Source organism: Alligator sinensis, unplaced genomic scaffold (genome assembly GCF_000455745.1).
Source record: "Alligator sinensis unplaced genomic scaffold, ASM45574v1 scaffold2149_1, whole genome shotgun sequence".
NCBI lineage: Eukaryota > Metazoa > Chordata > Crocodylia > Alligatoridae > Alligator > Alligator sinensis.
In genome coordinates, this window is record NW_005843444.1 from 6,158 (window position 1) to 32,058 (window position 25,901).

General features: G+C 45.2%; 1 protein-coding gene across 1 annotated transcript in view; it reads right to left on the reverse strand.

Annotated features, from left to right (window-relative positions):
- Window positions 1-25,901, reverse strand: part of LOC102378671 (lon protease homolog, mitochondrial) — a gene marked incomplete at its 5' end in the record, with an annotated part of 38,930 nt that overhangs the window by 2,656 nt on the left and 10,373 nt on the right. The window contains 6 exons of the mRNA XM_006038729.2: window positions 8,085-8,168; window positions 9,264-9,393; window positions 9,928-9,989; window positions 10,907-11,138; window positions 12,796-12,915; window positions 13,211-13,299. Of these exons, the coding sequence (XP_006038791.2) occupies window positions 8,085-8,168; window positions 9,264-9,393; window positions 9,928-9,989; window positions 10,907-11,138; window positions 12,796-12,915; window positions 13,211-13,299 (717 nt within the window). The remainder of the gene's footprint in view (window positions 1-8,084; window positions 8,169-9,263; window positions 9,394-9,927; window positions 9,990-10,906; window positions 11,139-12,795; window positions 12,916-13,210; window positions 13,300-25,901) is intronic.

Consider the following 25,901-nt stretch of genomic DNA (forward strand, 5'->3'; position numbering starts at 1 on the left):
GTGTTGTGTAAGTTTCCCTTGAGGATCAGGACTGAGAGATTGGAGAGAGAGTGGCCCTCCTGTGAGAAATGTGCCCACATCTCCACCACCTCCACTATTACTACACCCCACAACAGAGCCATCAGCATCCCAGGATCTTACAGCTGCACCTCCAGGAATGTAGTATACCTCATCCAATGCACCAAATGCCCTGATGGAAGATATGTAGGAGAGACCAGACGACAACTGCGCACCAGAATGAATGCACACCGGAAATCTATCAAAGACAGAAACCCTCAATTACCGGTGGGGTCACATTTCTCACAGGAGGGCCACTCTCTCTCCAATCTCTCAGTCCTGATCCTCAAGGGAAACTTACACAACACTTCCCAGAGACGAGCCTATGAGCTCCATTTCATCAACCTGCTGGATACTAGAGATCAGGGACTAAACATAGACATTGGATTTTTGATACATTATATAATCTGCCTGGCAACTGACTCCCCCGCCCAGCCCCTGGCTTCTTTACTTTTCATTCCATCCAGGAAGAGCGCACACCAACTGCTGCAGCTTCCTGAGCCTGACGAAGGGTTTCTGAACTTGAAAGCTTGCTTAATAACTATTCTCCAACTATTTGGGTTGGTCTAATAAAAGATATCAAATTCACCCAAGGAACCTGGTCTGCCTCATCCCTGGTGCATCACTCATAGTTTTTGGTGCATCATCCCCAGAGTTGCTTACAAAGATGCATTCCTCCTCAGATGTTGGCTTTACAGGAAGGATGTCAAACCAATCTGGCCCAGCTGCAGTAGTACAGTGTAGCCTGTCATTCTCCAGTCTCTTGTTCATGCGTGCAATTATTCTGTTCCAAGTGTGAGACTTTGCACTTGTCCTTATTTAATTTCATTTGGTTGACTGCAGACCATTTCTCCAGCCTATCCAAGAGATTCTTGATTCTTGCCAGATCCAGTGTGTCTGCAACTCCACCCAACTTGGTGTCATCTGCACATTTTCTAAGCATGCACTCAGTCCCTAATCCTTCATGAAGATATTAAATAATACTAGACCCAAGACAAACCCCTGGGGAACCCCACCTGATACCTCCTTCCAAGTAGGCACTGAGCCACTGATGGCTATTCACATGAGTAAAGTGGTATGCCTGTGTTAGATATCAAAGGAAGCAACTTGAATTAATCCACTGACATTTGTCAAACAGTGTATTATGACTGTAGCAGCTGGGCATTATGCCAGGCCTAATGAAGGGAGTCTTACAGTCCCAGTTCAACTGATGCAGCTGAAACTTCTTATCCCATCATCCTGAGACAGTACTGCAGAAACTGCAGTGGCAGCCTGCTGAAACCTAGTGTGAAGATCCAGGGGCCTGTGCCCTCCAGGAAGAGCTGGGGAAGTGATCACAGAGCTGGAGGAAGCCATCAGAGAGCTGGGGAATGAAACAGAGGGCTGGGGGAATGTTCAGTTGCTTGCCAGTTGTACAGTGGTGTGTACACACACACACATGCATGCGCTAAGAAGAAAGAGCAATATTGTACTATGAAGATCTAACCCATTATCTATCTTCTTTATAATACTTTCATCTACTCTGTATGGCCATGACTTATTAATGAACATAACACATGAGGACTCCAAAGAGGCAGGAGAAGGAAGGAATAGAGTATGAACTGAAACCATGTTCTCAAAGAACCACAGTTACTGAAGAGCAAGTAATTGCTCTTTCTTCTTTTGAGAGAGCTAGAGAGAGAATACCACTGTGTACAACTGGCAAGCAGTACTGTTTCAGGATGATGGGATAAGAGCTACTGAGTTAGCCTTTTCAAACACTGGTAACTTGGCGGTAGCTTTTGGCTTTACAGTCAAAAGCTGCTGCCTATTTGGCAATGATTATAAGAGGGTTAAAACCAACTTTTGCTGATGCTCCAGAGTTGTACTCTGTCTCTCTGATCATGTCTCAGCCATAACTCTGGAATTTTTATTTTTTATGATGCCTTCCCAAAACAATGTATGTATGCTATTTGTGGCATGGGGTATGCAGGAAAATACTCCTGAGACAGATAAAGCTTAGGTAGGTAATAGCAGTTCCAGACGCATCCAAATAATTAGAGTCAGGTTTGATTCTACCCTGAACACTAATGACTACATCAACAGGAATCCATTTTGGGGAGGCAGACTCCAACCTAGAGCTGGAAGAGTTCATAAAAGCCTTTATTATCCATACAGAGTAAGAGATAACTTAATATAGCTCGCTACAAAACCTAGCTGAGGGAAATGAGTGCGAGACTAAATTCCAGTTTGCTGCTGAAATCTGTCCTTGATCAGTCAAATCTGGGTAATGATAGATGCAAATGCCCTTCCTTCTGAGGCAAGCAAATAACTAACAGTGGTGTTTTTTAGGGAACTTTTGCTTACGAAAAAGTGCTGACCTTGTGCTTTGGAGGCAATTTTGTCTCAAAGATAAGCAAAATGTCATTAGTTATTATGAACTACATCAAACTTTTTTCATCCTTCTTGCCTAAAGATTTCTATCGCTTGCTGACAAAGGCATAACAAAAGCTACTGGACAGAAATTGAAGTTAAGGAATTCGCTTGAATTAAGATGGGGTTTTTATAGAGGCCAGGGTAGTTCAATATTAGAATAACTTACTATTTAGAATTCTTTAAAAAGTTTCTAGAACTATGCTTTAATTTAGTTTCTGAGAGACTCTATGGGGGGCAGTAGGGTCTTAGCCCTATCCCTCCAGAGTATCCCCTTCTCCTCCCCACTATTTCAATCATTCACAGGCAAAACTGCCTGCATTCCTCTCAGAATACATATAACACATGTACCATGCAATATGCCAATGACTTAAGTCAAACCTCATGGTTCAAAGCTTCAGCTTTATCCCAAAGAAGGCCCTTCAGGTTGAGATACCACAAAGGAACATTTTCCCTTGATACATAGTTCATGTATGTCTTTCTTCTGAAGCATAAGAGATTGGCCATAGCTGGAAACAGGATGTCAATGAGATAGACCAAGTTGTAAAATAGTACAGAGAACATTCTCTTTGATGTTTGGCTAGCAATCTCCTCTCAAATGCTCAGGGTCCAACTGATCACTAGATCTGGATTTAGCAAAATGTTTCCCCCACATTAGGCTGGCAAGGATCTTAGCAGAATTTGCATTCTCCTCTGTAGCATGACATATAGTTTGCCAGTTAGGATTATCAGGGCATCTATAATCTAATTAATCCCCAGCTACTGCGAGGACCAGCACTCAGTCAGTGTCCAGCATCAGGCACCTCAGTCTCTTCTAGTCCCCATGGGACAAAAGTTTATTCTCTGAAAGCTTTACAGGCTTCAGTCTAACACAGTGATCACTAATCCATGGCTCATGGACAACATGTTGTCTACGAGGCCCTTTAACATGGATCATGGCCACAGGAAATTACAGAGATAAAACAGGTTGACAAGGATAATAAAGTATAAGATATATTCCAGGAACAGTGAAGGCTGGGGAAATCACTGGTCTAACTCAAGTTCCAGAGTTTGATACAGGGGCAACAGTGACATTTTCTGGCCTGGATCACTAGGGGCATGTAACTCCACTGCTCCAGAGTTTGCACTGGCTCCCAATAGTTTTCCAGGTGAAATCTGATGCTGGTTTGGACTATAAAGCCTTAAACCATGGGCATGTTATACCCTATGTGAGTCTGATCAGGCCCAGGAGCAGCACCAGGCCAGATCTGGCCCACAGGCTATATGTTTGACACTCCTGCCCTAAACAGTCTTAGCCCTACATACCCAAGGACAGCTTTCTCCCTTACACCTCATCACAATCCCTAAGGGCAGCAAAGAGCAATCTCCTGCAAGAAGTACCAGCAGTATGTCAAGTCCACCTGGTGGAAATGCAACAGAGGCCACTCTTGGCAGTTGCTCCCCAGCTCTGAAACAGAGTTTAAACTTGGACATTTAAGTAAGCATATAGCAAACAAAGCTATCCTGAGACATTGCTTAGTGGGTCTCTGTTTTATTCCCCTTTTATGTTTTGTTCTATAGTTGATAACTTTTCTCTTGTTGCTCTCCTATTTTATAAATTGTTCTGTTCCCTTATTGTAAGCTGCTCTGAGCTTTTGCTGGGAAGGGCAGCATATAAATCTTAAACAAATAAATAGAGCAGGACAGACAGAAGTTGTAGAGTTGTAGCAGAATTTAACACTTGTGTCAAATCTTCTGCCTCTGAGATACTGGATTGGTTAAGGAAGCAGAAGAAAAGCAATCTGAAGAAAAAAAAATCAAGTTTTTGTTGGTACTCTGTTAGTGTCTGTAGTAAAATGGTGCCTTCTACATGTTTTGAGGCTAGTAACTATAGGGCCTCCTGGCAGAAGCTATTCATCAAATTCCCAGGGAACATAACAATGGAGCAGTTCATCTGACCTCTGACTGAACAGTTCCATTCCCTCAAAGTATAGGTCCTCTGTTATAAGAGGCCATTTGCAGTAATGTTCTCACAACCTATCCTTAAAGGTCATTCATTTCATCCCTGTACTTGTGCAAGATATCTGAAAAGAAAAGAAAAGTAACTCTCCTTTTACCTAAAGTAATTTTAAGTGCTGAATAACTTCTGGTATTTTGTCACTACAAGAAAGCATAGGCTTCAAAGTTAAACCTGGTGCCCAAAGAGGACTGACTTCTATGCCCCTTGCAGGAGTTAAAGCAGAGCCATTGGAATAGGCATCAGGTATCCTGCTATGAGGCATGGTAACAGGCATGAAGTGCCTTGCTCTGTTATACTGGTGTCCTTTTAGGAACATCCTTGAATCAGAAAAACAGATTAGAGTTCTTCATGAAGTTGGGGAAAAAAAGAATCATTTAAGGGTTGCTGAAGAGAATAGCAGGTTTGGATTTCCCCTGGGTAGCAGTATAGTGAGAACTGAAGGAGGCTCACAGATGTTTCTTGTCCAGCCTCCCTGACACTCGCTCTTGCTCTTGGGTGGGGGAACTTAACTGGAACGTTTTTTTCCTATTGGATCCTAATCACCTTGGCTGGGATGCCCTTCTGCCCTTGCCTGGGTCTAGCAGGTTTATCTCTGACTCAGACCCTAGGGCAGAAACCTGCAATTTCCGGAGCTGCTGTGAAAGCCCCCGACCCACAACTTGGCCTTGCAGCAGGGGGCACTGAGTTCCAGCTCTGAAAGCCTCATTGTCTCCTTGGTCTGTTCACACACCATCAAGCTAACCCACCCTTTTGACTCGGCTTGGTGTGCCTCAGCTTGTTGTGCCTGGCAAACGCTGACTGGCTGGGTCTGCACTCTGTCCATTTTGCTTTGTGCCTCTTGGCTGAAATTAAAGCTGTCCTCCCCAGGGATGCACCTCCGTATATAACAAGACCTCCATGATGGCATCTTGCTAGAAAGACCCCCTCTGCTGCTGCCTATTTCTGCAGCTGTGGACAGATAGCAATGAGAATGGCAGGAACCATTCCCCGTACACAGCAAGAACCATGGTGGGCTCTGCCTTCAGATGCTGTCTGGGAAGGCACTTTACACATGGACAATCAGAGTGCCTCATGCCCATGTCCTTGTTGCCTGCCCTAACATGACTGGAAGGCACTGCCTGGTGGCAGCAACACCAAAGGAAGCCTGCCTAGCCTGGTGCACCCTGTACAAGCTACCCAGCACCAAGAGAACTGGTGATCACCAGCGGTAACTATTGCATGGGGCTCTGGCCATAGACATGTTTGTCTGTCACTTCGACCCAGCATCATTGGCAGCCTGCCCTTTTGGCAAGAAGGAAGTGGAGGAGACTCTCTTCCATACCTTCTTCAACTGCCCACAATTGCAGCTGCTCTTTGCTGCTCCCTCATCACCCTCTTTGGCACACTGGACTTGGATTTCTCTGAGACTGTGCACATCTTCTCTATCCCATATCGAGTGACCAAGGGGAACATGATCTGCCTGGCCAATTCCCTACTGGGCCAGACCAAGTTGGCAACCCTGAAAAACCCACTCACGGGAGGTCAGCTCTGATGATGCCCTCCGACTCTTCCACTTCGTAGTCCATGCATATTTCACATTTGACTGTGAACACTTCACCTTGCAACAAAACGTGGACCCATTTGTGCTGCACTGGACCATCAAGGGGCCACTCTCCGAGATGGAAAAAGACAGCTGTTCCTACATGCGTCATCCCTTGAGGGGCATGTGGGAAGATAGTTTCAATCTCTGGTAACCCAGCATTCTTTGTTGATAACAAGTGTTTCACGCTTGGCCCTGGGGAGGGCTACGTACCCTTATACTTAAGGTTTAAAAAGTAAAAAAAAGTCTCTCCTCCTCCATCCCCACCCTGCTGCAAGGAGGAGTAGCAAAAAGTTACCTGGTCTATCAGTATATGCAACTTATATTAGTAGATGCATATTACACAGTTTGAGTCAGATCTTTTGAGGTCTATTATTGTCATGTTTTTTCTGTAGGACCTTATGGGTAAGGTCTACCTAAAGAACAGGGGAACTTACCAATTTTTGTGAGTTGATCGTGGTGTAAAGTTCTAATTCCAGTCATATTGTTGCAGCCCTGCCTCTCAGTCCTGATTGGCAGATAAACCCCGCCCCGATGTTGACTGGCGAAGAGGCCCCATGGGAAGGAGGGACGAGGGGGTGGCGGCCATCTAGATTTCTGGCTGCCCTTTGTGTGGCCCCGCCCCTTGGCGTGGATTAGCAGAGAGGCCTCGGCAGGGAGCAAGGACAAGGGGGCAGCTGCCATCTTGTCTGCTGCTCTTTGTGCTGCCCCCATCAGCTTGCGCCTTCTCCTCCTGGTGGCGAGGAGGAGCCAGTATTTTATTTATATTATGTTTTGGGTGGTTTTGCTGATTTGTTTTTGCAAAATTTGTGAAACTAGGAATTAAGTAGGTCCCTACTCACAGAACTCTGAAAATGATTTGTTAAGTTTCTTCATTGGATGGGGGGGGGGGGGGGATTTTCCTTATAAGAAAAATAGAAGGTTGCTCAAAACCACAGAAACTGGTGACAAAGCAATAGAATTCAGGGATCCTGGCTAAAAGATTTCTGCTCCAGCTTTTAGATAATGCATAACACCTCTTCTTACCTACACAGGCTCTTGGATTTGTCTAGCACACACAAGAATTTGGTATGCATGCTGTGCCTTTGAAGTTAGTTGGCTCACATCCCATTTTGAAAATGTTTATCATACTCCAATTTAAACCTACCACAATCAAAAAGACAGCTGCAATTTACAATGGCTATCAGTAAAATAAGTTTGCATGTATTACTACTGCTAGCTCATTTGCAAACAATAATTTTGCAAATGAAATACTTGTTAAAATTTCAATCCTCTTCTTTTCACATACACCATGTCTACTTCCAATTCCCAGCCAATATTATGTGACCAGGTTTTATATTATTACTCTTCAGCCTGAAGAAGAGAGGGCTGAGAGGGGACTTGGTAGCAGCTTACTGCTATATCAGGAGAGTACATCAAGGGCTTGGTGAACTGTTCACCAGGACACCCTTGGGGATAACCAGGAGCAATGGCCACAAACTCCTGGAACCAGGAGAAAAATTTCTTCACAGTCAGGGTGTCCAGACTGTGGAATAAGCTCCCTCCAGGGGTTGTGCAATAGCCTAACCTGGAAATCTTCAAGAGGAGACTGGACAGTCACCTTGCTGTGGGGGTCACTTGACCCCAGTTGTCTTTCCTGCTTGGTGCACGGGGGCTAGACCTGATGATTTTCTGAGGTCCCTTCCAGCCTACATTCTATGATTATTAGGATTTTACTACTTTCCAAAACACACACACACACACACACACGAGAAATTAAGCTACAAGCAAATTATTACTAGGAAATAATATGTGTAACCTACACATTTGGTAAAGTGCTAGTTATAATTGGCAGTGTTGATTTGATTCTTAAAAACAAAATGGAGAAATCTACTAAAGATTCAGAATTTGAGCCTGTATTACTGTAATAAACATTTTTTTTCTTTTGGGAGTGTATGCCCACGTTACATAATTGTATGCTATTGATCCTCAGATATGAGTGATAAGCATGATATCAACTTGAAAGAGGATATATATGCCATCCTTTTAAAGTCTCACCTCTCGTCCAAGGCGTTGTTGAAGTTTGCTCAGCTCAAATTCTTTTTTCAGGAGAGAGAGGGCTTTATACAACCGTTTAGGAATCTGGAAAGAAGCAACATAAGTTTTCACACTGCACACACTACAGCTGCCACTTGGCAAAACAGCCTATGGCCCAAAATCAAAAGTAGTAAGGATTGTTGGATGGTGGTAGGTTCATAGAAGAAACTTGTGGAAACTTTTCAGCATCCAGTTCTGGGAAGATTGAGAAAATCTTCCTACTCACAGATTAGCAATATGTAGACTACTTTCCCATCAAATCATATGAAATAGAAGCCTCCTACATATTAGAATGCAAGTTACCTCTTTCTGGTTCCAGTGTCATTCATCTAGAAATAACAAGATAAAGGTTTTAACTCTCAAGAGATTTATTAGGTAGCTTGTGTTGGTCTGAGACTAAAAGAAATGCAAAACTCTAGAACTCTTGGTTCAGAGATGATACCTTTTATTAGACCAACTAAGAAATCAGCCAATTTTGGATTTAAACTTCTTTGCTGAACAACAAGAAAGATTTCTATACCTCCCTGTCTTTTTGCTATCTGACACCACCAGAGAAGGAATCCTGCCTTATCTGCACATCAAAGAACAACTCTCATAGACCCAGAGGAACAGACTTCCACCTTCAGCTTCCTCTGTGCAAAAATGAAGTTTATTTTCTACCTATGGGGACTTTTTACCATCTTTAATTTTCTCTGAGCCTGAGGAAGGACGCGTGTGCCCAAAAGCTTGGTCTAATAAAAGGTATAATCTCTGAACCAAGAGTTCTACAGTTTTGCAACTCTCAAGAGATAATTTAGTGTTTGCCAAAAAGGGACAAGTTGTCAGTGATAAAGCCCTCCTGCAGTGATCCTCCTCTCCCAAAAGATACAAAAAGTAATTAAAATGAATCTTTTAGTGCCCTAATACCTAGCTTGGCTTTGTGTTGGATCACTAAATATTCTATGAAACATGCATATGTCATAAAATGCGTAGACTTGTTATTCAAATTTAATCCTTAGTAGACATACACACACACACACTCCATCGTCTCTTGAAGTCAACTCCTCTCCTTACATAATGCTCACATCCTCTGCACAGAGGACAATGTATCTGTTTGAAATAAAAATCTAAATTACATAAATGATTTAAGTTTCATCTTACATTAGTTTCCTCCAGGATGTCCTGCAATTCATGAGACTCTGCCCCTGTTAGCGCAGCTCCCATGTCACTCAGATAGATTGGGTTATCTACCACTCTTTGCCCTGCCTGCATCATCTGAAGCACAGACTCCCTGAAAAGATCAATCAGAATCAAAAATTAAAACGTTTTGCACTAAGAGAATACTTACTTTAATTACTGGATGCCTTATAGGAAATAGAAGTTAGGAATCAATACTGATTAAGCTGAATTAGAAAAAAGGAGCCATCTGACTCTGAAATTCTGAGCTGAGATTCTTTTCTCCTGTCTAGTTGTAATATATTGAGGAACCAAATCTCCTTAGTTTACTAAATAAAGTGAGAAATTATTGGTGGCTAAAACCAGAGTTAATGCAGGGAGGATCTATGTAAGTGATGCACACCCAGTCCTGCAGCTTAGTAAGGCTAACACTTTCATCCACTGGTCAAGTTACATTCTGGCCTAAATCCAATCAAACTTATGTACTTGGACCATTTGCCGTGTTTTCAAAGTTGCTCTTCATCATCATCATCTTCAACAAATCAACCTGCAATTCTGAAGCAAATCTTATGATATGAAGGCCCAAAATGCCTGATCATGACTAAGAACTGCCAAAAGACAGACCTAGAATTGGGTAGGACATACATACCTATAGAGAGGGTTCAAGGCAATGATGTCCCGAATTGTTTTGACAATTTCTGCAGTAAGCGCCTATTAAACAACATAACAAGGTTTAAAAAATAAGAAGCTTTTGGAAAGAGCATAAATACTACACTAATAAAGCAGAGCTTGGATCATTCATATCTGGGTGGTTTACAACCCACTTAATTCACAGTGGGTTGCTATATTATGAGAGCTGCATGGCTGGAGATCCTAAATTACCTCATGCAGCTGATTGACCCTTATTTCAGAGGTATTTTTTTTCCACAGCAAACAACTGAAGCATGTCAGTGGTCCTGCACAGTGGTTTACTATGATTATGTACATGTCTGGCTAGTTCACAAGTCCTCATCTTTGTCAGATAGGATAAGGATCTTAACCCTGCAAAGCATCAGGGTTAGTAGAACATTCCTCCCACACTGGAGCTCAGAATATCACGTGCTCTCACCCCCTTCCCTTGATAATGGACACTCAGACTGAAGACTAGCCTGGAGTCCCATCTAATTTTAGCTACTGTTACTATGGATATTCTCTCTGCCCCACTGACTGTACTTGGATGAAAGGAGAGAGAGGCTATAAACTGGACTACACTATACACAGAACTCCAGACTAGTCCTTTAAACAGAACCCTTGAAGAAAACTATGGTCAATTTTTTAGTCAGCCACCTTAGAACAACACTCCACAGGACACAGAATATTAATGAACACAGCACAATCCAAGTCAGTTACATAGGGACCTAAGACACTCTGAACTGACCTGTTGTTATCAGAAGAATTATTACAATGGGGTTATATGAAGATTATGACTAAGAAACATGCACTTTCCAACAGTCTCCAGTTGGAAGTTCTATAATTATACTATCCTTTCATTTTAACAAGACAGGCTGGATGTTTTCCTACTGGGAAACCTCAGGTTTGGATATACATTCTCACATCATTCACCTTCCTTACACAATTCTGTCACTCACTTTGACTTCTTCTGTGACCTGGAAATCTTCGTGAAGAACATTATCCACTTCTACCATAAGCACTTCTGGTGATGAGCGTGCTACAGGCTCGAGGACCAGCTCTGTAGTTTGGCCCTTCATATCAGACTCTTCAGTCTCTTTCTTAGAGCGCTTCGTCTTCTTTCTTGCTTTGTGCTTATTCTCAGCCTCATGTTCCTCAGGCTCAATCTCTAGTTGCTTATTTATACAAATTCTGAAGGCAAAGAAGAGATAGCTGTTAACAACTTTGCAAGCCAAACACTGGTACACATGGCTGCAGCTCTAAAATGGGTAAAGGGAGAGTTGTTTTCAGTTGTTTGTTCACTATAACTAATGTGACAAAAAAGCCTGGGTTATATTTTGGTGAGATTCAGGTTTTACTCTTTTGAAAATACAGAGACTAGCTGCTAGATAAAAATGGGATTTGCCAAACAAGCTCTAGAAAAATAAACTGAAGCATGAAAGAGTACATTGGCTACTGATTTAGCTTCTGTAAATTCCTGCTCTACAAGAAAGTGGAATTAGTTTTTAAAACTTGTATTTTGAAGAACCTAACCCATTAAAGAAAGCAGATGCTTTATTTCTACGAGTACCTGTAAGAGATTCCATTATGCCCATGTTCACTCCATCATCACATAAGAGGAAAGAACAAATGAATGAACTTTCAGGAATGAACAATATATGAGTTACAAGATAAGCTGTCTATTTCCTAAATTCCTCCAGACTACGGATGTAAATATCATTTTAAAAATTACCTGTTTAACCTCCTCTTATTATATTGGTTAAATGGTCCCACAGCAGAGGGGCAGGACAGTGTAGGGAGCCAGGGCCAAGGGTGATATGTGGGACTGCAATGAGTTCTGCTACCAGTTGCGACTGAAGACCGTGGCCACAGCAGGCGAGTGTGCAGGAGCAGGCAGTGGTATGGCAGGGTCCCTGGCTCGGTGTTTCCCACTGCCGCGCCACTCCTTTCCCTGTCTGGATGCAGCCAGCAGCTGGGCCAGTACCACACTCCTCCCACTTGGTTGAAGACTTGCCCTGGTACTGAGGCTCCTAGCAAAGGGGGCACTCAGCCCACAGATGGATGCCTTGAGCGCAATCCTGAGTGACACATCTGCCCGCCACACGACCCTGGCCTGGGAGAACAGACTCCAGGTGGGTCCTTGCCAAGTAGCAGCTGCTGGCGTCTGGGGCTGGGCAAGAGGGAGGCACCTCCTGGGGCTCCAGGCACCTGTGGGCACCTGGGTACAGTGTGGCTGTCCTGGCAGGTAGAAGCCCCTCTGGGTGCTATGGGAGGGAGGGAGGGAGGGAGGGAGGGGGCCGGGGGCACCTGGCTTTGTGCATCCTGCCTCTGCGGTACCTGATGGCAGACCCACCACTGCGCTTGCTCCTATTTAAGCCCTGCTGACTCCGCCATTCAACGTTGCCCAGCTCTGCTCCCCCAGGTTACCACTAGTTACATCCCTACTACAGCAGCCACACGATGCTGCAGCCCAGATCCACACTGCCTCCTGGGCAGCCCCTTCCAGAGCTTCTCCCCCAACAGTGGACAGCACCAAAGCCAGGAGATAAATGGTAAACATTAAATGGTATACATATAATTACTGTTCAACCTTTTACATCCCTACTCCAGATTGAAACTTATCTGGCATTCATCTGAAGTACCACACATTTCTATGACCCTACAAATATATCTCCCTCATGAACTGCCTCCACCCCTACCAAGAAAAACCCAAGAGATCGCAACCCACAGCCTCTTTCTCTGAACACTGTACATATATTAGTGTATATAGAGTGACAAAAGCTTAATGAATGTGCCTGTTCATGAAGAGTCTGGTAAAATATCTAAGTTGTGTAGAAGATGCTTTTACCTTCGATGCCCCATGACAATCATTCGCAGCTTGTCTCCAAGGTCCTGCATTTCATGGATCTGAACGAAAGTTCCTGTTTGGTAGATCTCATTCAGGTTTTCTACAACATCAGATTCATTGCTGATAAAAATATTTAAAAGTAAACATTCAGAATCTTGCTCAGACATATTTATTCTGGGACTCCTCACATTTCTTGTCTTTGAGGTCTGTTTGAAAGAAACTTAAATAATTCTGTGAACAAAGCAACTAGCACACAGACCTGATATTCATTTACATTTTGCAATTATGGCTTTTTCAAACCTTTCTGTTGCTACCAATGTCACTTCTGGTTAACAATTTTGGGCCTCATCTTTCCTGATGCAGACAAGCCTAAGTAGTAGTGAGACTGTATACTTATAGAGAGATGGATACTTACTTGTCATCTTTCTTTAGAAAGACACCAGCATAAGGCTGAGCAAGGCGAACCTTCCTCCTCAGTAGTTCAACCAGCTTCTTATTTTTTACCTAAGATGGAAATGAGATTTTACGTCAATATTCAGAGACAGAGCTCTGAAAAGCTTTCAGCTCCCACCACATAAGTAGGATAGGCTTTTGGTTAAAGTCTAGGAAATTTATTCCAGGCTCCATTCTCAACTTTGTCAAAGATGTATGCCCTTTAGGAAGTTACTCCCCTCTTTTCCTCACCACAGGAACAAACATTTAAGCAGTTTGTGAACTTCTCTTTGTCCTGTCTACACAATTGTCACTTTGAACAACTGTTGAACAAATCTCTTATTGTAATGCTCATGCATAGCAAAAGCTGTGAATACACTACAGGCAAGAAGCTTTGGGTTGATTTGATAAGTCCTTAGTTTTGCTTTCCCACTACTATTGTATTTGTCACTTCTCACTACATTGTGTTGCTATTGATACTGCTGTACAAAATTTGTGAACTTTTATGCAGGACTACACAGCCAGCAAAAAATAAGGATGTTCTGCAGAGATATCATTTCAGACAAGTCAAGGCCAAAATTCCATCCCTGCTTGTAAATGGCACTGAACTGTTAAAGTCAAATAAATATTTGTTATGGAAGCATAAAGAGATTTCAACCACCCTCCATGCTATTCAACTTTCAAGTCCTTTGGAATGGCAAAGGAAAAAACAAGTTAATTAAGCTGCCAGAAAGGGATTCCCATAAGGAATTGTGCTAACAATATTACTTGAGCGAGGGGCACAACAAGTCTCTCACTGGGGTTGTAGAGAGGCAGCAGCAAGGCGCCAGACTACCATGCGTAGACCCTGAGATGGTGCAGAGTCACTTGGAAGAACTGGATGCCTTTAAGTCGGCAGGCCCGGATGAGCTCCATCCGAGGGTGCTGAAGGCACTGGCCGACATCACTGCAGAACCACTGGCGGGAATATTTGAACGCTTGTGGCACATGGGCAAAGTCCCGGAGGACTGGAAAAGGGCCAATGTGGTCCCCATCTTCAAGAAGGGGAGGAAGGAGGACCCGGGCAACTATAGGCCAGTCAGTCTCACCTCCATCCTTGGCAAAGTCTTTGAAAAAATTATCAAGGCTCACATTTGCGAGAGCCCAGCAGGACAAATTATGCTGAGGGGAAACCAGCATGGGTTCATAGCAGGCAGATCGTGCCTGACTAATCTAGTCTCTTTTTATGACCAGGTTACGAAATGCCTGGACACAGGAGGAGGGGTGGATGTCGTATACTTAGACTTCAGGAAGGCCTTCGATACGGTATCCCACCCCATACTGGTGAACAAGTTAAGAGGCTGTGACTTGGATGACTACACAGTCCGGTGGGCAGAGAATTGGCTAGAGGGTCGCACCCAGAGAGTCATGGTGGATGCGTCGGTTTCGACCTGGAAGGGTGTGGGCAGTGGGGTCCCACAGGGTTCGGTCCTTGGACCGATACTCTTTAATGTCCTCATCAGTGACTTGGACGAGGGAGTGAAATGTACTCTGTCCAAGTTTGCAGATGACAAAAAGCTATGGGGAGATGTGGACACACCGGAGGGCAGGGAACAGCTGCAAGCAGAACTGGACAGGTTGGACAAGTGGGCAGAAAACAACAGAATGCAGTTGAGAGGCGACCTTGTGGCTGCCTATAAGTTCATCACGGGGGCACAGAAGGAAACTGGTGAGTTTTTATTCACCGAGGCGCCCCCGGGGGTTACAAGAAATAATGGCCACAAGCTAGCAGAGAGCAGATTCAGACTGGACATTAGGAAGAACTTCTTCACAGTCAGAGTGGCCAGGGTCTGGAACGGGCTCCCAAGGGAGGTGGTGCTCTCCCCTTCCCTGGGGGTCTTCAAGAGGAGGTTAGATAGGCATCTAGCTGGGGTCATCTAGACCCAGCACTCTTCCCTGCCTATGCAGGGGGTCGGACTCGATGATCTATTGAGGTCCCTTCTGACCCTAACATCTATGAATCTATGATATAAATATGACCACTGGACACAAATCCATGAGATAAATATAAATTGTCATATATTTTTCTAACAACATTACTGTACGTAATTTAAATTGTGCATCCTGCAAGAAGACACATAAGAAGCTTCAAGTGTAGACCACTTGACATTTTATACCACATATGATTCTTGTGGCCTTTTCTCTAAGCCAATATAATGTCTCTACTGTTTGCAACAGGCCTTTGAAATTAGACACGAAAAAAGCCCTGGAGCCATAGAATTGCTTTTCTTTAGTCCCTTGAAATTCTGTGCAGATTTGCCCGAGTTAAGTTTTATAAAGTTATTATTTTCCTTTGGGTGCTTGAGCAATCAGCAAAAATGTTGACAGCTCACCAAAACAACTACAATGCTGACTGCACATCACCACAGCAGCAGAAGCAAACGCTGCACTGGGGAGTCACAGGAACAGGCAGACTCTTGGGTTGCATGTGGAAGAATATTTGCCTGGCATTTACTGAGAGCCTACTCACTGACCCTAGCACCCCAACAGTCAGTCAAGTTCTCCCTTTCCCCCTACATTTATCTGAGGAATAAGTATTTTCCTACTGCCAACTAAAGCAGTCTTATAATTCACCTAGTCCTGCAGTTCACCTAGTATCAATCTGCTTTAGTGCTAAAAATTCAAACGCTGTTTATACTACATAACGGGGGTTCACATACAGCTGAATCATTACACAATATGTTTTACTCTTCTTTCTTTAAATAGGGAACATTTCAGAAGTTAAGTTCCTTCTAACATACTTGCATTATAAAGCCAAACAACAGAAATTTAAAAAGACACCATTGTTTATACTACTTCCATTCTGCTCCCTTGCCCACATGTAGTACAGTGAAATCATTATTTCTGACCAGACTCCTAACCTACCTCACCCAGCATGCAGGACAGACTGTAACTTAAGTGCTGTCTAGTGAATTATACAGTTCACAGAAGCCCTGTATTATCTGATCTCGACATTTAGGTCAAAGAACAAAGATAAGGAACACAAGCAGAGAAGCTAGTTGAAGGTTAAGGCCAAAAAAAATGTCTTATATGGCATTCACCTTTCCTGGCTCTATCACAGAGTACTTATGTGAGGTTGGGCAAGTCACTCAAAAACTTTTTGTTAAGTGTTTACTAACAGATGCTTCTCATTGTTGGGTGCCCAATTTTAGACCTAGGGATCTTATTTATGGAAGAAATGAGGGTTCCCAGGTGCGACTGGAACTATCTGAATTATGACTAAGATATGAGGGTACACCATTAATGCTCATGATTAAGAGACTTTTGAACAGCTGCCTTGTTCCCAAAGCACTATTCATTTTGTGTACTGAAGAGCAGTTTACATGAACCCCCCCCCAGTATTATCTGATTATGTCTAGATACTATAAGAGGCTGAAGGGGTGTTGTTAGAACATAGACTTCTCATGCTTTTGAAATTTCCAAATGCTTGACTTTGAAATTATTTATCAGAATTATTCTTAAAAGAAGTTGTTTTGCATATGGGCTTTATGTTTGGAAAAGAATGAGAGGTTACGTTGTTCTGCTCCTTGCTATCTGTATTTAACAAGAATCTATTTAAAGGATCATATGAAAGTGGCCTGGAAGGGACCTCATAAGGTCATCTAATCCAACTCAAGGGAAGACCATCTCCAACTAAATCATCCCAGCCAAGTGTCTGTCCAACCTGTTCGTGAAAATTTCCAGGAATGGATATTCCACAGCTTCTCAAGGCAGCCTGTTCTAATGCTTGACCACCCTCATAGTCAGAAAGATCTTCCTAATCTTCAACCTAAATTTCCTCTCCAGAAACTTGCAGTCATTGCTCCTAGTCCTGTTCCCTATGGCCACAGAAAAAAGCTCACCTCCAACATCTATGTAATCATCCTTCAAGTATTTGAAGACGGTTATCAAATCCACTCCCCAAAGTCCTCTCTTTCTCCATATCTCTAGCTTCCTACAGATCAATGCATGGCTGCACAGATGGTGTTGCCAGCAGGGCTTTGGCTTCTTCTACTATGGGATGTTTTTCCAAGAAGAAGGATTGCTAGGAAGAAATGAGATCCCCCTGACAGAGGGAAGAGCATGTTCTCAGACAGGCTCACTTACCTAGTGAGGAGGGCTTTAAACTAGGTTCACTGGGGGATGAAGACTAAATCCTTGAGGTAAGTGGGGAAGTGAGCAACTTGGAGGAAGCACAAGCAGGAGGGGGCAACACGGGAGGCCTCATTCTTCTTGAGAAAGTAGGGCAATTGGCTAGTTTCCTTAGGTACACAAATACAACAGCCTGAGAAATAAGCACAAACTGTTCGGGTAAGATAGGCAAGGAAGAAGAGGAGAAGGAGTTGCACTTTATATAAAAGAGCAGTATAATCGCTCAGAGCTCCAATATGAACCTGGAGACAGGCCTGTTGAAAATCTCTGGGTTAGGGTCAGAGGGAAGAGCACCAAGGGTTATAGTGGTGGGGGTCTGCTATAGACCACTAAACCAGGAGGATGAGGTAGATGAGGTTTTCTTCAGACAACTAGTGGAAGTTTCCTGATCACAGGCCCTGGCTCTCATGAGGGACTTCAATCACCCTGACAACTGCTGGGAGGGCAATACAGCAGTGCACAGACAATCCAGGAAATGTTTGGAAAGTGCTGGGGACAACTTCCTGGTGCAAGTGTTGGAGAGGTCAACTAGGGGCCATGCTCTTCTAGACCTGTTGCTCACAAACAAGGAAGCAAGGCTCACAAACAAGGTGGGGGGTGTAGTAGTGGATGGCAACTTTGGCAGCAACTACCAAGAGATGACTGAGTTTAGGATCTTGGGGAAAGGAAGGGAGGAAGGAGAGCAGCAGAGTAAGGACCCTGGACTTCAGAAAATCAGTTTTTTTACTCACACAGGGAACTGATGGGCAGGATCCCCTCCCCGCAAGACCAGTCTAAGGGGGAAAGGAGTCCAGGACAGATGGTCATATTTTAAAGAAACCTTACTGAGGGTGCAGAAACAAACTGTCCTGATGCGCAGGAAAACTAGAAACTATGCCAGAACACCAGTTTTGCTTACCAGGGAACTCTTCAGTGAGATAGAATACAAAAAGGAAGCTGACTAGAAGTGGAAATTAGGGCAAACAAGGGAGGAGTATAAGAGTATTGCTCATGCATGTAGGAATGAAATCAGGAAGACCAAAGCGCAATTGGAGTTGGAACTAGCAAGAGACAGTAAACGTAACAAGAAGGGTTTCTATAAGTATGTTAGCAAAAGAAGATCAGGGAAAGTGTATGTCCCTTATTGAATGTGGGAAGCAACCTAGTGATAGATGATGCAAAAATGGCAGAAGTACTCAGTGCCCTTTTCACCTCACTCTTCACAGGCAAGATCAGCTCCCAGACTACTGCACCTGGCAGCACTGTTTGGGGAGCAGATGAGCAGCCAACAATTGTGAAAGAACAGGTTAGGGATTATTTAGAAAAACTGAATGTGTACAAGTCCATGGGGCTAAATGGGATACATTCACGGTTGCTGAGGGAGTTGGCCCATGTGACTGCAGAGCTGCTGGTCATTATCTTGGAAAACTTGTGGTGGTTGAGAGAAGTCCCAGATGATTGGAAAAGGGTAAATACAGCATCCATCTTTAAGAAAGATTCATAGATGTAGGGTTGGAAGGGACCTTGCAGATCTTCTAGTCTGACCCCCTGCCCTGGGCAGGAGAGAAAACTGGGCTCAAATGACCCCTGCCAGGTAATTGTCGAGCCTCCTCTTAAACACCCCCACAGTAGAAGCCAGCACCACTTCCCTTGGAAGTTGGTTCCAGATCCTAGCTGCCCTGACAGTGAAGTAGTGCCTTTTAATGTCTAGCCTAAACCTACTCTCTAACAACTTATGGCCGTTATGCCTTGTTACTCCGGGAGGCACTTGGGGAAACAAAGTCTCTCCCATTCCCCGCTGGTCCCCCCTAGTAAGTATATAGACAGCCACCAGGTCCCCTCTCAGCCTTCTCTTGTGAAGGCTGAACAGGTTAAGGTCCCGTAGCCTCCACTCGTAGGGCCTGCCTTGCTGCCCCCTGATCATGCAGGTGGCCCTCCTTTGGACCCTCTCAATGCTGTCCACATCTCTCCTGAACTGCGGCACCCAGAACTGGACCCAGTACTCTCAACTGCAGCTTGACCAGTGTTGCATAGAGGGGGAAGATCACCTCCTTGTGATGCATCTGTGGATGCACGATGTGTGGTTAGCCCTACTGACCGTGTCCTTGCATTGGCGGCCCATGCTCATCTTGGAATCGATAATGACTCCAAGATCTCTTTCTGTCACTGTGCATTCGAGAAGAGAATTCCCCAGCCTATAGGCATGCTGCTGGTTCTTACTGCCCAAGTGCAGCACCCTGCACTTGTCAATATTGACTCCCATTCTAGTCTCATTTGCCCACCCCTGTAACCTGTCCAGGTCCAGTTGTATCTTGTCCCTCCCTTCTAGCATGCCCATCTCACCCCAAATCTTGGTGTCGTCCGCAAATTTAAACAGGGGTTTATAGACAAGGGGGTGGGATATAGCCTGAACTTATCCACAAGGGCATTTGTTGTCATTGCAAAGGCCTCATTGGTATAGTTTTGAGGCACAGTGACCCTGTCCAGTTACAAAATGGTTGAGAAGTGCCCAATAATAGTGTGGCCAGTTAAATCCTGGTTGACTGACTGTAGAGTCAGAGATGATGTGGCGATTGATTGGTGCTTGTGTTGACCATTTTTCATGCCGCTAAGTAAGGAAAAGTCAAAGGGTTTCAAAACGGTGGACCTAGACATCTTGAGGGAGGCTGAGCTATTGGTGGGTGGAGTATGTCCCAATGCACTGAGAACAAAGGATTATCATAGAGTCTAGCTAGTGAGCTTACCTCAGCATTTATGCAGGGGAGATGAGGGGGAGCAATGTTACTGAGGACTGATGACCATAGGAGTGGAATGGGGAGCAATGTGCCTGACAAAAACACATGGTAACATGCAGTTGGGTGTCCATTAGTTTACTGTGCGATGAACCAGCCCATACAGGGGCACAATATTCTGCAACTGAAAAACATGATGCAAGAGAGATGAATGTAGCATTGAGGCATTGGCACCCCATGTGGAGCCTGCAAGTTTGGCAAGTAGGTCGTTCCTCGTTTGATTTTTAAAGCCGTTTTCTGGAGATGCGATTTATAAGTTAAAGCCGGGTCAAGGATGACTCCAAGATAAACTGAGTGAGTTTCAAATTTGACAGACTGACCATTTAAGGTAATAGTGAGTTCACGATTAGCTCTGGCATTATCCAGATGGAAAAACACTTGAGAGAGTCTTTAAGATAGTTGGTTTGAGGTGCCATTTTAGGCAGTACTCGAACATCAGTCTTATGTTTACATTAGGTGTGAGTTCCACATTTAAAAAGTCATGAGCTTGGGCAGCAAATAGAGGTATACCGACATAAGGTACATAATGGATTGGCACTGATAAAAGGGAAATTTACATAATCGGCTATTGGCTTTTTTTGGCCATTGTAGTCAATAATGTTCTCTGATAAACATAATGAATTATGCCTTCTGGCCGGGACCCCTGCATGCCTGTGCTCCCTCTTGCCCATGGGGCCGGGACCCCATGACACTTAGGTTCCCCCAGGAAATGGTGGGTTTCCCTTTTCAGGTGGGCAGCATTCTAGCCTGTAAGGGGTCCTATTTAGGGCTGATGCTCCTGCAAGACGCAGGGGGGACACTGTGCGCATGTACATGGCTGCACGCATGCATGCGGCCAGGAAAACAGCCAAGCAGCATGGAGAGCAACTTCCTGCAAGTAAGTTTATGGAGGGGACGGGGAATGGGGGGGCGGGGGGGAGGCAGATCGAGGTCCCCACAGTGAGGGAGGGACTGGGTCCGGGGGCACCACCCAGCCAGAGTGGTGCATGGGACCTGGGGCCAGGGTGGGGAGCAGGACAGAGGCACTGAAGAAGGGTGGCTCCCCACCACTGCACGCACCCCCCAGATTTGTGCACAGGGTGGATGCGGGCTACCTAGTGTGGGCTCGGGTCTCTCTGTTGCGCTGCCTTTCCCTCAGGAGCCCTGCGCTGGCTGCATGTCCCCTGCCTGCCCAGCAGTAGTGGGGGCTGCAAATTGTGACCCCTGCTGCTGGATAGGCAGGGGGTGCATGGCTGGTGCAGGGAACCTGAAGCAAAGACAGCAGAGCAGAGAGCCCCGAACCCACAGAGTACAGCCTTCATCCGCCCTCACCCCACTCTGCTCTGCCCCGCTTAAAAGCATCCCTGAACTTAAAAATGTTGGCAACAGAACTTGAACTTAAGTTCATTCAATGAGCTTTAGTTCATGAGCCCCTGCTGCCATTTTGAAGTGCCAGGGTGCTGATACATGGGATGCCAGAGGCTCCTAGAGTACACAAAAAAAAGCTTCATTTATGTCAGAACATTTTAAAGTACTGGCATAAATAAACCTTTTTGTTTGGTAGATACCAGCATCCTCCAGTGTCACATGTAATCAAATCGGTATCAGATCAGTATCAGCCGGTATGACCGGTTAATAATCAGCTATCGGTATCGGCCAAGAAAAATCTTTAATCGGTGCACCTGTAATAGCAAAGGCACTGACTGATATCAGTGTAAACAAATTTTCATGAGACGGTTGCAGGCAGGTCATTAATATACAGACTGAAAAGAAGAGGGACCAATACTGATCCCTGAGGGAGGTCATTGGTTTGATGTCTCCAAGAGCTAGTCTGGGTAGCCAGTTGGACTCTAAAGCATAAAACATGTAGTAACATAACAGTTCAACTAGACAAGTGGCCTGAAATGGCAGAATTCCTGACATTTTCACCAGATTACTAAATGCCAGACAGTGTCATATGCTGCTGTCAAATCAAGGAAGACAACACCAGTCTTCAAGTTTTTCTGAAAGCCATTTTCAATGAAGGTGGTTAAAGCTAAAACTTGATCATAAGTGCTCTGGCCACAGTGGAATCTATCTTGATCTGGGCTTAGGGAAGAATCAATTTCTGGAGACATACATTGTAGAATTAGTCACTCAAGTGTCTTGTAGCAGCCACTCAGGAGGGAGATTGGTCAGTGGCTTGCTGCTGATTGTGGGTCTTTGCCAAGTTTGGGTAGGTCAATGATTTTTGCTCAGCTTCATGCTGATGGAATTCATCCTTCATGCACAATACATTTGAAAAAGTGTAGAAGTCAATTGTGAGCTTGAGGACCAAGATGTTTCAGAAATTCTAGGTGCATGTTGTCATGGCTAACTGCAGTACTAGATTTTAAATTTGCACAGCACAGAGTTGGTAAAAAGACTTGTGGAGGATCTTGGTTCTGAATATTTTGATGGAAATGATGCCATTCTTCACATATTTGCTCAAAATCTTTGTTATTATAGGCGGGTTCTTGCCACTTGTAAAAGGTGGGTGGCAGTAGCATTGGCTGACACAGACAGTCAAGTTTGGGCTGAGGGATGTTGAGATGCTCCCAGGCAGCAAATGAGGCCCCAGCTCCTCTGACTGGAGCAACAGAAATTAAGTTGTGAAGTTAAGTCCTCCCAGCATTTCCAATGAGTGATTCAAGCAAGTGGTCTGGGATATCTGGACTGCCAGATTTTTCATACTCATCTAACAGAGCAGCACACTCTCCATCCAAGCAAGGAGTGGACAGGGAGAGAAATCCTCTGGGAACAGAGAATTGTGCCACTTTATAGAGGGCACCACAGAAACCTTTAACAGGCTACATCAACCGATTGATGTCTCCAAGAGCTAGTCTGGGTAGCCAGTTGGACTCTAAAGCATAAAACATGTAGTAACATAACAGTTCAACTAGACAAGTGGCAACTTGTCAACAGGCTACATCTGCCATGGAATGGTAACAATGGATCATTCATTTTCCATGAAGAGAGACCAACTGGCTTTCCTGAAGTTCCATGTAGGTTTTCTTGTACATTTAATGACCAGGAGTTGCAGGTCAATGTGGATGAGTGATGGACAATGTCAGCTTTGCGGAAAGTCATTGAGAACAATGCAAGATGCTGGTTGTGGGTGGCTGTTGACTGATGTAACCCAACATATGTAGAGTGGCTCACCACAATTTGAAGAAGAGTCAGTGCTGAGGGGGGGCTGAGCACAAAAGACACTAGCACATATCTTATTCAGAAGGGCTGTACTAATCTATCCTTGTGGTAGGTTCCTATCAGCACTTTGGCCTTTGGCTAAGATCAAGAGATCAGCTGAGAGCCTGATCAATGCCTTAAGGACAAAGAAAGACTGAAGAAGCGCTGGGATGGCAGGAGTGGAGGAGGCAAACCCAAAGCCCAAAAAATGACATAACCAGAAGACAGAAAAATTAATGAAGAGTGGAAACAAAGGTCCAAAGACAGAGGGAGTGTGAATAAGGTAGAAAAGTGGAGAGAAAAAGACGACAGCAAAGATGCAGGGAGGAACAAGAGCAGGGACAGCAACAGAGACAAAGAAGGCGGCAGTGAGATAGACTAGGTCAAAAAGGATGAAAGGAGCAGAAGAGAGCAGAAGACAAGAGAGTGGAAGCAGCTAGAGAAGGAACATCAAGAGTGGGATGAAAGGTCATCCCCACCAGGAGTGGCACTGCAGCAAAATATAGGACAGACACCGCAAGATGTCAGTCCAGACTGGAAACTGTGGATAAGGGCAACATTAATAGGTGATGGGGTACAGAAGAGATCAACAATGAACAGATATGATTTTGTGGAGGGTACTGTTCAAGATAATGGGGGGTAGGTAGAACATCTCACCAGCATGAGTCCTTTCCCCAACCAAAAGAAATGGCAACTGACTTAGTATAACAAAGAAAGGTATGACACATTTTGTGAGAAATACGCAGAAGAATGGTGGAGGGAAGAATTAAAAGGATTAAAGTTTGTAGAAGCAGAACAGTCAAGGAAAAGAGTGATTATTGTTCAAATATATATGGATATATTAGAGGCAGAAAACATAGAAAGATATCGGGAAAAATATGCGCAATGAATTCTGTGGGTAGAGAAAGCTAGGGACAAATATGGCATTTGGACAGGGTCTTGGAGGGCTCAAGCAGTGTTAAAACCAAATGAGTGGAGCCCAAGTGGGGTATAGCACCTCCCATCGGTGGTCAGGATAGGGCCAGATTGGGGTTTTATAAAACGAAGCAATTTAGCAGATATGTGAAGGAAGTAGAGGTGCACTGATACATTGGTCCATCTCGTATTAGCACCAACAAAAGGAAAATTGACATTATCGGCAGTTGGCTGTTTTTGGCTGATAATGGTGCTGATAAATGCTGCGTCCATGGGTGTAGCTGCAGCATGCACACGGCCATGACTGTAGTCCGGCAGCATAGAGAGCAGCATCCAGCTGGTAAGTCTGTTAGAGGGCAAGGGGCGTTTGCGGGGGGAGGGGGGCCCACAGAGATGGAGGGAGTGGAGCAGGGGCTGCACAGCTGGGGTGGGGCATGAGACAGAGCCGCAGCTTGTCCAGGGGGCGGTGTCACAGGCGGAGTCCTACAGGAGGGCTGTGATCTCCTTAAGGTCCCTTCCCGTGCCAAGTTGGCCCAAGGGCATCCTCGGTTTCTTGCCCGCCACATCTTTGATGTTAAAATATGTTAGGGAGGCTGCCTTTTATGCCCTCTCGGTCACTTCTCGTTGTAGTCTCTGCCTGTGGACTCCCGGACCCCTTGTAGGTCCCGCTCTACAAAGGGGAGATTCTGGGGCACCCTAGCCTTAGGGGCTACGTGTGGCTCCTACCACCCCAATACCACGCCCCAAGCCTCGCAGATGTACTGGACGTTATTCTGTCGCTCTCTCTGGTGTTCACGCCCTCTCTGGCACTCAGGCTCTCCGTGCCCCCACTGGCACTTGGGCTCTCCTCTCTGTAACGCAGCCCTCTCGGGGCTCCTCTGCGCAGCCGCCCCCCTCTCGGGGCTCACCACAATGCTGCCCCCTTCTCCGGGGCTCACCACGCCCGCACTGGGGTTTCTCCGCAACACCCCCTTCTCTGGGGCCTGTCAACCGCCCCTCTCTGGGGCTGGGGTCTATGCATCCCAAATACTGCGCCCTTGCTGGCACTGGAGTCCTCACACTCCGCTGCGAGTCCCCCTATGAGGCCTCCTCCAACCCCTAATAGCCTAAACCAAACCACCGGTGATAAACCAACAGCAACACAAAATGCTAGCCCTCCAGCTATAACTCAGACTGAAGCTGTCCGGCCATAACAACATTCACTCCTACCGGAGACCCTTTATCTCTCAGCAAAGTTAGATACTGCTCCTGGGTCAGGCTTCGCTTCGCTTCGCTTCTCTTCTCTCCCATGGCAGAGAGCTCCTTCTTCTTTGGCTGCTGGCCAGGAACTACCAGCCTGGCCTCAGCTCCTGGGCTTCATAAGGGCCAGGCCCTGCCCCTTCCAGTCAGCTGACCTTCCCTGGTTGCCCCGGCAACCCACAGCTGGGCTCCTTATTCCCTCACTGCTAGGGTCCCTTCCCTAGCAGTTTCTCCTCTTTAGGAGCAGGGCACCTCAGTGCTCTGTGACAGGCGGCTTCCACTGTTGCACGCACTCCTGGGGGAGGCATGTGCTTTCCTGAATCTGCGCACATGGCAATTATGGACTGCCGCTGTGGGCTGGGGCAGCAACAGGCTCTTCCCAGCGGGGGGGGG